This window comes from Strigops habroptila, chromosome 9, assembly GCF_004027225.2.
Source record: "Strigops habroptila isolate Jane chromosome 9, bStrHab1.2.pri, whole genome shotgun sequence".
Taxonomy (NCBI): Eukaryota; Metazoa; Chordata; class Aves; order Psittaciformes; family Psittacidae; genus Strigops; species Strigops habroptila.
In genome coordinates, this window is record NC_044285.2 from 13040463 (window position 1) to 13054742 (window position 14280).

General features: G+C 39.3%; 1 protein-coding gene across 7 annotated transcripts in view; it reads right to left on the reverse strand.

The window, feature by feature from the left end:
* The window catches only part of MYO5A (myosin VA), a 101121-nt gene that overhangs the window by 52599 nt on the left and 34242 nt on the right, over positions 1-14280 (reverse strand). For all 7 annotated transcript variants that reach the window (XM_030497454.2, XM_030497461.1, XM_030497457.1 and 4 more), the window contains exons 5-8: positions 7172-7328; positions 3350-3493; positions 1851-1932; positions 285-392 (exon numbers count right to left, since the gene is read on the reverse strand). In XM_030497454.2, coding sequence (XP_030353314.1) covers positions 285-392; positions 1851-1932; positions 3350-3493; positions 7172-7328 — 491 coding nt within the window. The remainder of the gene's footprint in view (positions 1-284; positions 393-1850; positions 1933-3349; positions 3494-7171; positions 7329-14280) is intronic.

Genomic DNA, 14280 nt, shown 5'->3' on the forward strand with positions numbered 1-14280 from the left:
AATTTCCTGTTTCAAAGTGCTTTGTCAGTGACCTCCAATACTGTATATGCCACACCAAGGGAATCTAGTACTTATATTCATGTAACCTGTGCTCCTCCTACACTAGATATGTGATTCCATTGCAATTTAAATACCTTCTTAATGCAATAAAAGCACCTCTGTTCTCAAGTTTCTCAAACTCTCCTGTTTTTAAATGCAACAGATTTTAACAAAATATAACAAACAATGCAGAAAACACCTGCTAGTATGTGGGATTTGGGATATGACTGTGTTTTATAAATTACCTAGCAGAGTGCAGGCCTGCCTGGTGTTTACCATTTCCTTAGCATCATCGACACCATCAATCACAGGGCTTCCACCTTGCTTCGTATAGTGAAAGTAATTTGCATTCCCTTTAAGAGAAAAAACAAATCTTTTACACACACTGATGCAGAAATTCACAGCACATCTGTAAAGCTGTGTAATGATTGAGTTGCTCTTGGCAGAATCCATGATTTGAAATAAGTCATATTTTTGCCTTCTGGCTCACAGGACTGACTTATTCTGAAGAAGATTTTTTTTCAACATTTAACAGTGTAAATAAGTATTCTTAAGCTACCTGGTTCCTACAATAGGGCCTCAAGCATATTCTCTACTTAACCTTGGTTCAGACTTCCACACCTGTGGAGTAATCACTTTGGAAGCAATTATTCTTTAAGTCTGAGGCAACCACCCAAGTGGTAGTTGCAGAGTTGACAGCAGCACTGTGGAATTATGTGGCAAATATTATTACGCTATTTTTACATCAGGATATTTTAAAAACTATTTTGCCCATTTTCTCCTCATTTCTAATTTATGGTCTGGTTTAGTCATATGAGTATCCATGATCCATTCTGACTGAGAAGTTGTGGTTGGAGAACTGAATGCTTCATACCATTCCGGGAGAGCACTGGGCTTCACTGGGAGAGCAGTAGCTCTCCTGGTACTGTGTAAATTCCTATGGTTTCAGTGACCATGCTTCCAGCTGCAGTAACAGACTCCTTTTCTTCTGATCTGCTAAGGTTTCAAGAACGCTGAAAGAGGAGTCTGCTAAATGGCTTCTTTAGTTATAATTACATCAGTTCCTTTCTTTCCTGTGTCAACAGATGTGAATCCTAAATGTGCCAGGATGGCGCAGAAGAGCAGAGAAACACTTTAAAACCAGAACGATAATTCAGTCATTAGCACTGACAGGCTGTGCAGTTTTCCCACATGAAACTAACTTTTAAAAGTACACAAGAAGCACCAAAATTTATACTGAATTTGAAAAATTATGAGGTGATTGCCTGGCCCAAGGTCATGATCCTGCTTTTCCTTTACAAAGTACCAGTTCCTGTTAAATGAGAAATTTTTCCTTTATCAACATTTTAATTTCAAAAATGAAAAATTTCACTTATCAATTTTGTGATAATTGTTAGTAACAGCCCAAGTGAAAGAACGCAGATGCAAAATAAGCTTTTCAGGTGCTTGTAACAAAAATTTCCTAGTAGCTGGAGCCATGGAATAAGGGTTTTAAAGGACCAAGAGAAGAGAATTTCACCCTTGCCACTGGAAAGCTACTCTGTAATCCAGGACATAGCAAATCCTAGTGATTACAACTGCAGCGTATCAAACTATGCTGACTAAACAAATCTGTTACTTTCGTTTTATCTAAAACCCACAAAGTCTGAGTTTTGCCATTTTAGTTATTTTCAATATATTTTAGTATTTGAAGGTTTAAAAGTTTAGAAGTCAAAAGCCAGCAATTCTTCTTTCAGTTCTATGGTTCAAAAAGCTCAGAGATGCTGCTCTGTACCTACAATTGCACAACCCAATGAATGTGAATTTCATACCTAATCGTAGAGTTTTAAACTCAGGTAATGCTGCAGAGGCACAAAGTTGGTAAAAGATGTGATAATTTCTTTCCTCTTCTGCCTTTAAAAAGAAAGGAATTTATTATTTTCCACAACTTAACAAATGCCAGAAACATCCATGAATAGAAAAGAATTACTTATGTTTAATGCTTTCTCTAGCATTAAGTCAGTCTCTGCTCCCAGGTAGGAAGAGATGGGACAAGAGGAAACAGGCTCAAGTTGTGCCAGGGGAGGTTTAGACTGGATATTAGGAAAAATTTCTTCACTGAAAGGTTTTTCAGGCATTGGAACAGGCTGCCCAGGGAAGCAGTTGAGTCACCATCCCGGAGGTACTTAAAAGATGTGTAGATGTAGCACTTAGGGACGTGGTTTAGTGGTGGACTTAGCAGTGATGGTTAATGGTTGGACTTGCTCTTTAAGGTCTTTTCCAACCTAAATGATCTATGATTCTACGATTAGAAGTATAGAAGCCACATGGAAAAAGGAGAGATAAATCAGCACCTATCATTTCCTTCTTGATTAATCCATTTTCAACAGCGAGAGGCATGCAGACATTTTCATTTCAAAAAAATGTATGATTTCACTTTCCAGAGCCGTAGATTACTATTAAATATAGATCAGGATTCTATGGGTGGGTGAAATGATCATACTTAAAAGCTTTTCATTTTCCAAAAATAACTAATACCATTCGCCTCAGCATTTATAGTAAGCTGGTGAAGGCAGTATCTTCCTTGCCAAGGCAAAGCTGGAATTTTCAAATGGAGGACAAATGCAGCTCAGAAGGTTATGACTCATGACCAACACCATAATTCTGAACTTAAGCACTCTCAGTGTCATAATTTCAAACCCAAAAAACCCCCAAAACTCTCTTCCAGCTAAACAATGTGCAGGAAGACTCTCATTTTTTAAATTTACAACAGTATTTCATGTAACACCCCTACATAATGCAAACTGTAACTATTTAGGTTTATACCTTTAGGCAGCCAGTTAAGGCTAAGTCCATTTTTACTGAGCTCTAGACTGTAAGGTAGGCAAAGATGGAGAGAAATAATGGCAACTGAGACTCATTCATAATTACTGTGATAGCAGTGGGTTTTAACAAGAGGTTGAAAATGAGCTAAGGTGTCAACTTTACAAACCACAACAGAGAGCTCTTCTTGAGCATGAGTGGTTTCTGCTAGGTTTTGAAGCCATACTCGGTATTACTATGGTAAGCACAAACTCACACCTAGTAGTGCACTGAAAGTATTTCATGTTTAAATACATAGCCTTCTTAATACATATTTTACCACTACAAGTAAGTCCTATAATGAAGAGCTGACTCGGTTTTCCTTTTCTCCTCCCCCCCCCCACATGTGCTATATTACAAAAACACTATTATAGCCAGCTCTTAGTAGAGATAACTAATATTGCAATAGCTTTTTTTTTTTTAAGAATAGTCACACAAATACACAATAAGAAGATTGCATCAGTATTACCTGAAACACCACTCTTGATTTTTCCAACAGGTAAGTTCTCATGTTAGCACCAATGATTCGATACCTCTTATCAAAACCAATTTCAATGTATTTCCCAAAACGACTGCTGTTGTCATTCCTTGTAGTTTTAGCATTTCCAATAGACTGAAAAATGGGAATATCGTAAAGGTTAAACAGCTTTCAGAAATTATCAAATCTATTGAATCATCTACATGGCTCATAAGCAGTTAACAACATTATTTTTGTCCCAGTTTCAAAATAATCAAGAATTTACTAGAGAACAATCTCTGCCTGGTCAGCAAGTTACATCGAAATATGGTTCTTTCGCTAATACAAGATCAGGAGCTGATCTTCCTAGAAATGATTTCACTTCCACATAGCCTAATTTTCCAGCTAAAAATCCTTTATTGCTCTCTGAAGTCTTTTAAAAGAATTTAAGAGTCTAACAGAATGCTCACCTACACCCAGATTTCTTCTATGGACTTAATAAAACTACAATTAGTTCACACTGTGTATATCCATATATGTATGTGTGCAGATATACGTATAGTTCTTGCAACCTCTGTAAGTCTACCTATCATAAACCCATAGTCCAGCAAACAGCCCCTATATCCTGCCTGGCTAACAGGTTATTACTATTATTACTCTGTAACCAACCACACTTCCAAACTATTTTTGCAAACATATCATTATAAAATACTTACTTGTGTGTTTAAATACAATCTAAAAATGAACATGTACAGGCTCATGTCATTTCCCTGAAACTGAATCCCTTCCATAGCAGCTTGGGTACTGCCTCTGTAGAGACAGTCTTCAATGCTGCCCTATGTGCCTAACTTTCTTAAAGGGATTCAATACAGCTTCAAACACAATAAACTAAATTTAATATATTTCCTCTATGGCATGTGATCTTGGAATGTCCTGGGAAAATGATGACTGTGGCTCCTGAACAGTCTTGGTGCACCTCTGCCTTACCTCATCAGTGCTGGAATTCACCCCACAACAGGTACCAGCTGGATATATCAGAATTCAAGGCATGCAAATCACAACATGCTGAACTTCAAAGAAAAGCATTTTCTCTTCTCAATTATATAATGTTTTAGACATCATATAACAATTCACCTTCCAAAAACCCCCTAAAGATACCAGGCAGTGTGCTGTATTTGAATTACTCCAAATGCCATTCCTTTTGATATGCCACTGCATGTATGTTATCAAGCACCTAACTCTGAAGTGCACCCCAACTAAAGAACACAAAGTCGTAACTATGTCCTAGTTTCCTTGTTCATGTAGCCATCCATAGGAACTCTGTACTGAAATAAAACTTGAGAAAAGCAAATGAGAGCAAATAGCAATGCTGAGTAACGTTATTCCAAATCTGTGAACAAATGGCCAGTGAATCAGTAAGGGCTAGCTGGGTAGAGCGCAGGAAGCAGGGATTACACTCTCTGAACCCCCATTACAACAGCAGCACCATGCACGCCTGACTGAGCGGATGTCAAAGTGGGTACCAGATGAACAGTTGCTATAAAGGAACAACAAATTGCATCTCTGTAGTCCTAAGAAATACTGAATTCATTCAAACTGAAAATAGTCCATCTGCCTTTCTTGTGTTTTAAAATTATTGCTGCTGTGGATCTATTTTGGTGGTGGTGGCAGCAATATAATATTACAATATTTTCAGAAACCAATTATTACTTTGAAAGGTATTATAAAAACAGTTACGAAAGTCTTTGGTATTCCAAGATTGTTTAGCACAATACGTGCTAAGCTGCACAATTCACATAGCTACAAAGAATGAGAGGCAGGAAATTACATATAAAGATGTGTTTCAAGACTTGACAATCTGCAATCTACATCTTGACAATCTACATCTGCAATAGGAAAACTGTATATAGATACTGACTGTGAAACTAATTATTCAAATGTTGCTAGAAATCTACAGTGGTCACTTGATATCACAGTATTTAGTAGGCACAGATGATGTGAAATTTTGACACTAATGATGGTAGCTCTTAAAATGATGAAGTTTAGGTTGCCCTAACAGGAATTAAAAAATAAAATTACCTTCTGCTCCTAAGATCTTACAATCATCTTAACAAACGAGGAGTTTCCTGTTTCTATAATGAATTACTCGTTTTCCTCCTAATCTACATGGGTTAATTTGTGTTTCTGCTGACTTATCAACTGAAGAGTTCAAAACACTAATTTTGCTATCCTAGAATCTGTCTCAACACCTGATTTCATAACACTTTAAAGCTTATTTAGAGTTCAAGTGCTGAAGTTAAAAGGATTACTTTCATCCAATTATAGCAATGTTGAAAGTAATTGGAATTTTAGATATACCCAGGTTCATGAAATTGTTGTTATCCCTAGAAAATAAAAATAAAGCACCATCACTGGTGTTTAGGGAATAAAAAAGGTATGGATGGAAAGTTCATTTCTAGTTCTTCATTTAGATTTTCTTGCTTTGGAAATTAAATCAGACAATTAGTGGTGAGCTGATGACTACTGGCTGGGAGGTGGGGTCCAAGGAGAGAGAAGGACGTTAGATTTCGGCTTTGAGACCAAACAGAAGAAGTGGCGCAGGGAAACCTGTGAACAGTTTGTGTTTTACTAAGCAAACACGTCGCAAACTGCAGACCCATCCTGCAGAGTCTCTTATGGTAGCTGTCACTCAGCAGACAGGTGGTGAGGACACAGTGATGATGATGGTGAGGAACTATCTCCTGGTGTGCAGGGGAAGGCAGAAGGGGCATTTGGCACCCACGGACCTGTTAGCCACACACCGAATCTCAATGTGGCCAAGGACAGTGTGACACTGCAAACACTGGAGCAGTGAAAGGACTACTCTGGGATTAGCTCACACCTACAAAACTGCCATTGCTCCCCAGGGCCCAGGTGGCTCCCGCTGGGGAAGATGCAGCTCAAGACAAGGCTCAGCTCCTCTGGCTTCCTCCCGTAGCTGGACATTCAGGTCCCTCAACAGCAGAGCCCACCGCCCATCATGGCACAGCTTGACATACCCCATAAAATGGTTTCAAAACACCACACAGCACCACAAACCAGGCACAATTACCTTGTGACAGAACACACACAACTGTGATGGGGCAGCTATAGTTTGAGTGTCATGAACTCCTCATGGCAGAAGGAAAGAGGGAATAAAACGTAAATTAATTTTTAAAAATACCTGAGCAAGACAACAATGGCAGCACTTCATATTTCACTGCGTGTACTCCTTTTACTCATGTCTACTCACTAATAATTCACTCTACTGCATAGAGATGCTAAACATCACCAAGGCATCAGTTGTCCTAACGTTTTTCTTTGGTTGTTCGCAGATATGCGCATGTGTGCACCTATGGACAGTTCTACTTCTCTCAAGGAATTCCCCCAAGACTTTCTCTCTGATGAATCATTACTTAACATAGTTCCTCAACTTCAGCTACAACTTGAATATACACATGCAGGCAAAGACACAAAACACAAATCAGATGTGCATTTGGCCAGTGGTCTGGGGACTACCACTGTTACAAAGCTTAACAGATTTGAAGCAGTATTCATATAAAAACTACTTGCTATGTGAAATGCAGTAATGACACTGAAATACTACTTCCCATCTTCTCTCAATCCTTCATAAATACTACACAAAACGATGCCTAAAGCACCGCCTGGTAAATGGATTAAAAGCAAAAGTTTAAAATATATTTATTCTAGGTTCTTTGAGTCTAATATGGATTGCTCTTTCAACTGAATGCACATGTTAACCCCAGCACAATAACTGCAGCTGGAGGGTGGGGGCTAGTGCAGTAGCTCTCTTACCTCCATGATGGGGTTGGAGGCCAAGACTTTCTCCTCAACATTGGCTTCACTGGCAGATCCACTGACCGTGGCAAAGTACCTCATGGCATACTTTGCAGAGACAGTCTTTCCAGCCCCAGATTCCCCACTGACAATGATTGACTGATTTCGCTCATCTCTGAAACACAAAGACATGTTAATTACCAGCTGTTCTCTAAAGGACATACATACATTTTTTGTGTCCCCAGCTTGGCAACAACCATTCTACCATAAATGTTAGCAAGAGAGCAATAATGTAAATGCACGTGGCAGACACGAGGCTGTTAGTGACCAAGCTCCTGAACGGCTGATTGGACTGCCTGCAGGATGCTCAGTCAGGATTGATGCTGCCGTGACAGTCCAGCCAGCAAGCAGAGCTGCTCTAAAGAACCTGGCTACAGCAAAGTACCTGTTACCACTATTCACTACGTGCTTCTGCAGCTACTTCTACCCAGGCTCTGTGGCACAGTGCTCCACTAATTATCAGTGCTCATTAGTAAAGATCATTAATGCCATCTTACAGATAGAGAAATCAACAGCAGAGTCAGCCACAGAAACCTTTCGTCCTTCTGATCTAATCACCAGCTTTTCCCAGAATTGTTCTGAATCTGAAAAATTCAAGCAGGGCTGTTCAGGACACAAATAGCAGCTCTGGAGCGAAGATGATCCCTTTGCTGTGAAGTCATTTCTTTTCATCAAAAAAAATAAAAGCTCCATTTCCTAATAAAACAATTTTCTCATCTCAGAGAAGGCTCTATCCATAAAACCCAACTGTATGAATAATTAACACACTGCAAAATAACAAGGATAGAAATTAGCATTTATATAGCCTGAATCTTCTAAAGACCACACATGCTTTATACAGGATTTTTTACTTCCAAACCAGAAGTTCAAATGAATGATATTTCAAAAGACTCCTATGAGATGGGTGAGCTTAACTCTATTTTACATACTGGCAAGTAGAAAAAGAAGAAGTAAAATTTTACCCTCAAAGCTTTAACAGCAGGAACACAGAAAGTATAGCCAAGCCCCAGAGCAGGCTGCACAGTAACTGTGAATGGAATTTCAGGCACACACACTCAGGCAGCACATATGCAGCCTGCACTGCCTCCAAATGCCTGCTGAGGCCATCAGCAAATGCTATGCAGAGGAAGCAAAGAAATATGCATGGAAAAACTATTTGTGGTTTCTATAGCTTGAACATCCTCCAGAAGGTCTGGGATTCTATTTCTGGGATTCTAAGTGGTCAAATAAAAGCTGCCGATGAAATTATGAAGGTAAATTACAGATCAGGTTGCTAGTCTCAAGCCCTTACCAAGCCCCCGGGTAAGAGCACGGCTCCAGCACCTACTTCATATTGCACAAAGACGTAGCTAGAGGAGCCTCTGGTTCCATCACACACTTGGGCATTCATTTAACCAAATGAAGGCATCAGTTGAAGCAGATTTTTCACATTTTGGTAAAAGGAAATTACTTGAAATGGCTGAGTGCTGATTTAAATTTAATAGGAAAGTGTTAAGAAGATCAAAGCAACCTAATTTTATGTTCTCAACTTCCATTTAACACATGCAATAGGTGCAAATGACTACAGCACAGTTCACACATTCCTATACACCAAGCTGTCAGTCTCACTGGGAAAGTTGTGGGAAAGCATAACTAGTCAGCTTGGTACCAGGTTGTGTGTTCCAGGTTTCAAAGACTGAACTGCCAGAGATGCCAGCCTTGGACACAGGAGAGTGAAAACACCCACCAATGGGACCTCTCATTACAGTGGCCATTGATCCTGCTGCGCACACTCCTGAGGGAGCCCTGTGTGCCTGAGATGGCTTGCAGTAGTGATGAGCATTTCCAGCTGGGAAAGGAAGAAGAAACACTCTTGCTTCTTGCCCATTTCCTCTCCCAGAGTCCCCTCCCAGTGCACAAGGGACAGCCTGCCACTCTGCACATCAGGAGGTGGAGTGAGTTATATGGATGCTCATGGTCAAAAAGAGCAGCAGAAGGACGTGGGAGAAGTCCAACCAAACACATAACATCTAGGCTTAAATGAGACAAATGATAACAAACAGTTTTCCTCTCACACAAACAGTTCCTGCAGTGAGACAAAATCAGAACAATTTCTTCATAGGACTGGCATTGTTCTCTCTTTTATTCCTCCTGTGCTCTTTCCAACAGAAAAAACCCCAAACATACAATTCAAAACCAAGAAGCTTCTGGTCTGATTTCAGGAGCTGCTTAACACAGGAGATGGGCAACAACATAACAAGCCTTTCATTTGTAGATCACCAGCTCTGCTTCATGTATTAAATATTAAATATATGAAGACTTGGGAAGCTCAAGTCCTATGAAATGTATCCTCTGATGATTAAGCTGATTTTTAGCTTAGTTCCCAAAGTACGAAAGGCTTTCAGAAAACAAAGCAGTGCAACCTCAGTACCACAGGCTTCTGACAAAACTGTAAGCAAAAACCAAGCTCTGTTGCCAAGAGAGAAACACCAAAATAAAGGTGTCTCATTCTAACTGTCACACCCCTGAAGGGTTTGTGTGAGAGCATGGGAAGTGCACGGTGGTTTTGCAATCCCTAGTCCCTCCTGGGGAGCTCAGGAGGGATAGGAAACACTAGGATCTTCAAAGCACTGCAGAAGAGGGAGCTCCATGTTTTCAAAGACAGTAATGAAGAAATGAGGTTGAAATACTTTCTGCTTAAGAATACTGTTGCTAATTAGCCTAGAGTTTCCTTCCCCCATGCTGTAAGATACGAAGATGTACTCTTCTCCTTAGTGCTCATTAATGAGCCCAGGAATAAGGGATCCATTATTGTATTACTGTGTAAGCATGCACACACATATACTTTTCATAAATTTGCCCAGAGAAGATACGGCTGGCTCTGTGCGAGCTGAAAACGTTGCTGCCATCTCTTCTGCAATGAATATTTGTGTTTGCAGCAGCTACAGCAGTCACGAGAAACAAAGGGCTCACTCATTGTCTGCAGCAGAGTCCTCTCGCATTGCCCTGCCAGCGCTCCATCCACGCTCAGAGCTGCTCTTGTCTTCCAAAGTACATTACTCCATTGTTTTGCTTTAACACACTGGAGTGGCCATCCTCTAGCATATTATTCTTTCTGCTTTTTGGCAGAGAGAAAGGAAAACACAACAGAACGCCCAAGATCATACTCGACATTTGAAGAAGGAGGGAGGACGGAGTAACACAACACCCCAAACACAACAGCGGCTGTTACTGCCACAACCCCAGGGGAAGACTTGGCATGTGGACATCCTACCACAGGCAGCAAGATACTCAAATCTGTCAAGAAGAAGGGTGGGTAGTCCTGCCAGGCAGCTGCATCAGCTCTGCAGAGGGCTCTTTTAAGTCATTAAGCTTTAAAGAAACAAAATGCCACATGAAAACAAGTAAAACAGAATCAAAATACCTTGAATAGTGTATGACGTGGTGAGAATTATTTTTAATGGTTTGATATAAGCAATGGTCCATCTAAAATATAACCTCTGCTTATGCCAAACAAAATTTTCATAATCAGGCTGCATTAAAAACACAACAAAATAACAAAATAAACAAAACAAAGTAAAAAATCCTCAGAAAACACAAGTCAGAACATCCCGAGTTCTTTCTCGGGTATAAATAACACCTTTGGAGCTATTTTTAGTTAGCAGCCAACCTTTGACCTGACATTTTGAGCACTTAACATGTCACCAGTCAGAAAAAAATAAAAGCTATAATTAAAACTTTCAGCCAATGAAACAAGTAAGTAGGTCAACAACGTTATGTGTGACACCACTTTGCAGCCTGATTCCACAATCCATTATCTATGTAGTACTACTTCAGCTTCTTCGAGCTTTTTCTCTGAATAAAGTACATTATTAGAAGATTTTAAAATTAAGATTCCTTCTGAAGGGAGGGAATATTTTAATTATGCTTTTACAAAGAGAAATGAGGGAAAGCAAGCTGGGAGACAAGAGGGTGGAGGAGTCCTCTTTCACCCAAAGGTGGATAATGGTTGCATCCTAGGATACAGAACTGCATTACTTAGTAGTCTAGCCAAATTATCTTGAAAATACGTGTTTAACCCCAGCAGACTGGAACATTGAGTGGGAGCAGTTTACCATTCATGGAAACAGAAAGTATTATGTTCAGGCATTCGGCAGGTACGCATACAGCTTTTGCCATTTCTTATACAGTGCAGAAGAATAAAGGAATGAGAAAATCAAAACAAAACTTGTGTTTTAAGATGATAAGCCCTAACATTTCACAAGCTGAAATGTGAAATGAAAGGCTGAGATTGCTTGCAGTAGAAGGAGACTTGATTCAGGAAGGTTCCATATCCATTCTCTGAGGCCTATGCTTTAAGAGTTATGTGAGGGTAACAGCTCTTGTTAAATAAAAGAACAGTAACACTGTGGAATAAATAACTGGTAATTTAACATAGTATTATCTATCACAAAAATAATGCTGATGTCTAATTTTGAAAGGTAATATTCAGATGCTATATCCGAGCTGTACACAACTCCACTCCCTATGACAAGTAATGGCTATGGAATGAGCGATAAATGTCACTAATTTTTCATATAATAATTTTGGTAAAGGAAAGAAACAGATTTGTGCATAGGCTGGCACAGGCTGCTAAATTTTAAAGACAATTTCACTTTCCCTACAAAATTCTGTCAACAGGCAATATGTTCATGAGAAAATTTACTGCCAGAGTGCCAAAATAGAACAGATATAGACTTACCTAACTCCTGAAAGCTTGAGATTACAATTACATTCCAATAAGGATTTTTTATGCTTTGAAAAACCATTGCAAAATTCAACACTGAAGATTGCTTCTGCTCAAAGAAGGTTCAGCACTAGGGAAAAAGAGTGCTACAAACTAACCTGAGATAACCTTACATGCAGAAAAGGTTTTTGCAGAATATGAATGAAATGGCAATACACAAGAAACCAGAAAGGGGGTTAAAAAAAAAAAAATTGTTCATGCATATATCTTAATGCAATACTTTTAATAGTTTTGACTACTACTAACTTCAGATTCTGTATTTCATAGAAATCTAAGGGAGGTGCTTTCAGAAGGGATCAGAATGGAGGAAACGCTACTCCCAGTGAGGTCACAGCTGTTGGCTGCAGTGGAAGCAAGAGTAAGTCACTGGGCGCCTTCTATGCGTACAGTGCTGCACCAACGCTGACTAATCACTGACAGCTGTCATTAGCGAAGGCAGCTTTTAATGATTACAGCTGACCAATGGAAAAAATTAGGCAAAACAGAAAAAACTGATCAAGAAATTAAACATTAAAGTTACTAACATTAAAGGCAGAGTTGTCAATTTTCAAACAGTTTCATTTCTTAAGATCGCTACACCCACTTAAGCTGGTTCCCTCAAAAACCAAAAGCACTTACTGCATCACAGCCATTATTTCCATAGCAGACTGTCCAAACAGATCAGGATAAACAAGACATACAAACTGAAAAGGCCCTACAGATATCTTTGTTTACCTTCTTCCTCCATACCATTAGAAAATCCCCCTCTGAAGCTGGAACACTGAAACAGTTAAAAACCTATCCATCAACAAGCATTTCAGAGGAGATTAAAGAAGCTCAGAGCTATCCAATTTAATCATCAAAGCACAACATTGGTTTTTTTGCTTCCTGTGATTGCTGCATGGGATGTACCACTTGATCATGTCTTTCAGACTCATGACTCCACAGTAAATAATGTCAAATAGATGTATATAAGCACACACACCACAAAAACATCAGCCTGGGAAAATGAACAAAAGGAATACAGAACTATTGGTATCAACCTCAATATTCATATCAATCCATTCACACTCAAGCCACGAGCACCTCTACTTGCCAAAAGTGTATATTTAACTGCTGATTTTAAAAGATTCTGATATGGACTTTGAAATGCTTGCCTGTGATGAACTACTTCAAAGTTGAGTTGTCTCAATGCCGTATAACATAGATGAGATTGGCAGAAAAGATTAGACCAAGATACCCTTAATATAAAATGAAGACACCAAATAACAGGGCAATTTGATGAGAAGAACATTAGTACTTACTTTGCCTTTGATCCTAAATCATCTGCATTTGTTTACCTTAAGGACACTGCCACAGTGCTGATGTTTTTAAGGAAGCTTGTTGTCAAAGTGGTTTGAAGGACACCACCTTCGGGACGTCTTCTCCTCCCACTGCTCCACTGCTAAGAGGTTTAATTAAATCTACTGCCTTTTTGTTTTCTTTTTTGTGGAGTTGCTACTGGTTTCTTCTTTTCTTTTGAAATAACAGGTTATGGTGAAGGGCACCAAGCCCATGGCATATGTCAGTTTCATTTTTCATTTAAATCTAAGAACATTTTTCATTTAAATTTAAGAACAGCACAAACTGCTGCTAAAGGCCTGATCCTGCAGTCTTCAAACAATTCTATCTCCTACTGCTTCAACGTAAGAACAATAAATAGCTTTTATTTAATATAGCAGTGATAGTCTGGCCTGCGTTATCCCACTGCTGTTCCTCTACTGCAGTTCTGTGGTAATAAGGTAGACCTGTAAGCCTGAAATTGCTTTCCATTTTCAAAACAGTGAATTTTGAATGATCAAGAACCTGACACAAACTGCCAGGGAAGGAATCTGTGACTCAGGGAACATTTGGGATAGATCCTGTTCTTAGCATACACATAATTACCACTAACATCACTGTGTGCTGTGCCCATAAAAGACAGAAAAGCACCTTACAAATATGCCATTCTACAGCTGAATGACAGCAGCAGGAAAACCAACCCAAGAAAATAACTTAAAAACCAGTGACACTGTTGAAAGGTCTGATAGGATTCATTCTGCAATGCTGGCATGTTTGAAATCTTGCTGTACTTTCATTAGCTGCAGCTACTCTGAGAGCCATCAGATTAACCAGGGACCAACACAAATCTACTTTGAGCTACCTGACATGTTTTACACCCTGCACTATAAAGCACATTTCCAAGCTCTGCAAGGATACACGTACATACATGCAGCTGACATGATTAAGTGTCTCCAGCAATGCAAACATAACTCTGACCTAAGCAAGCATCCTATTTTTTGCA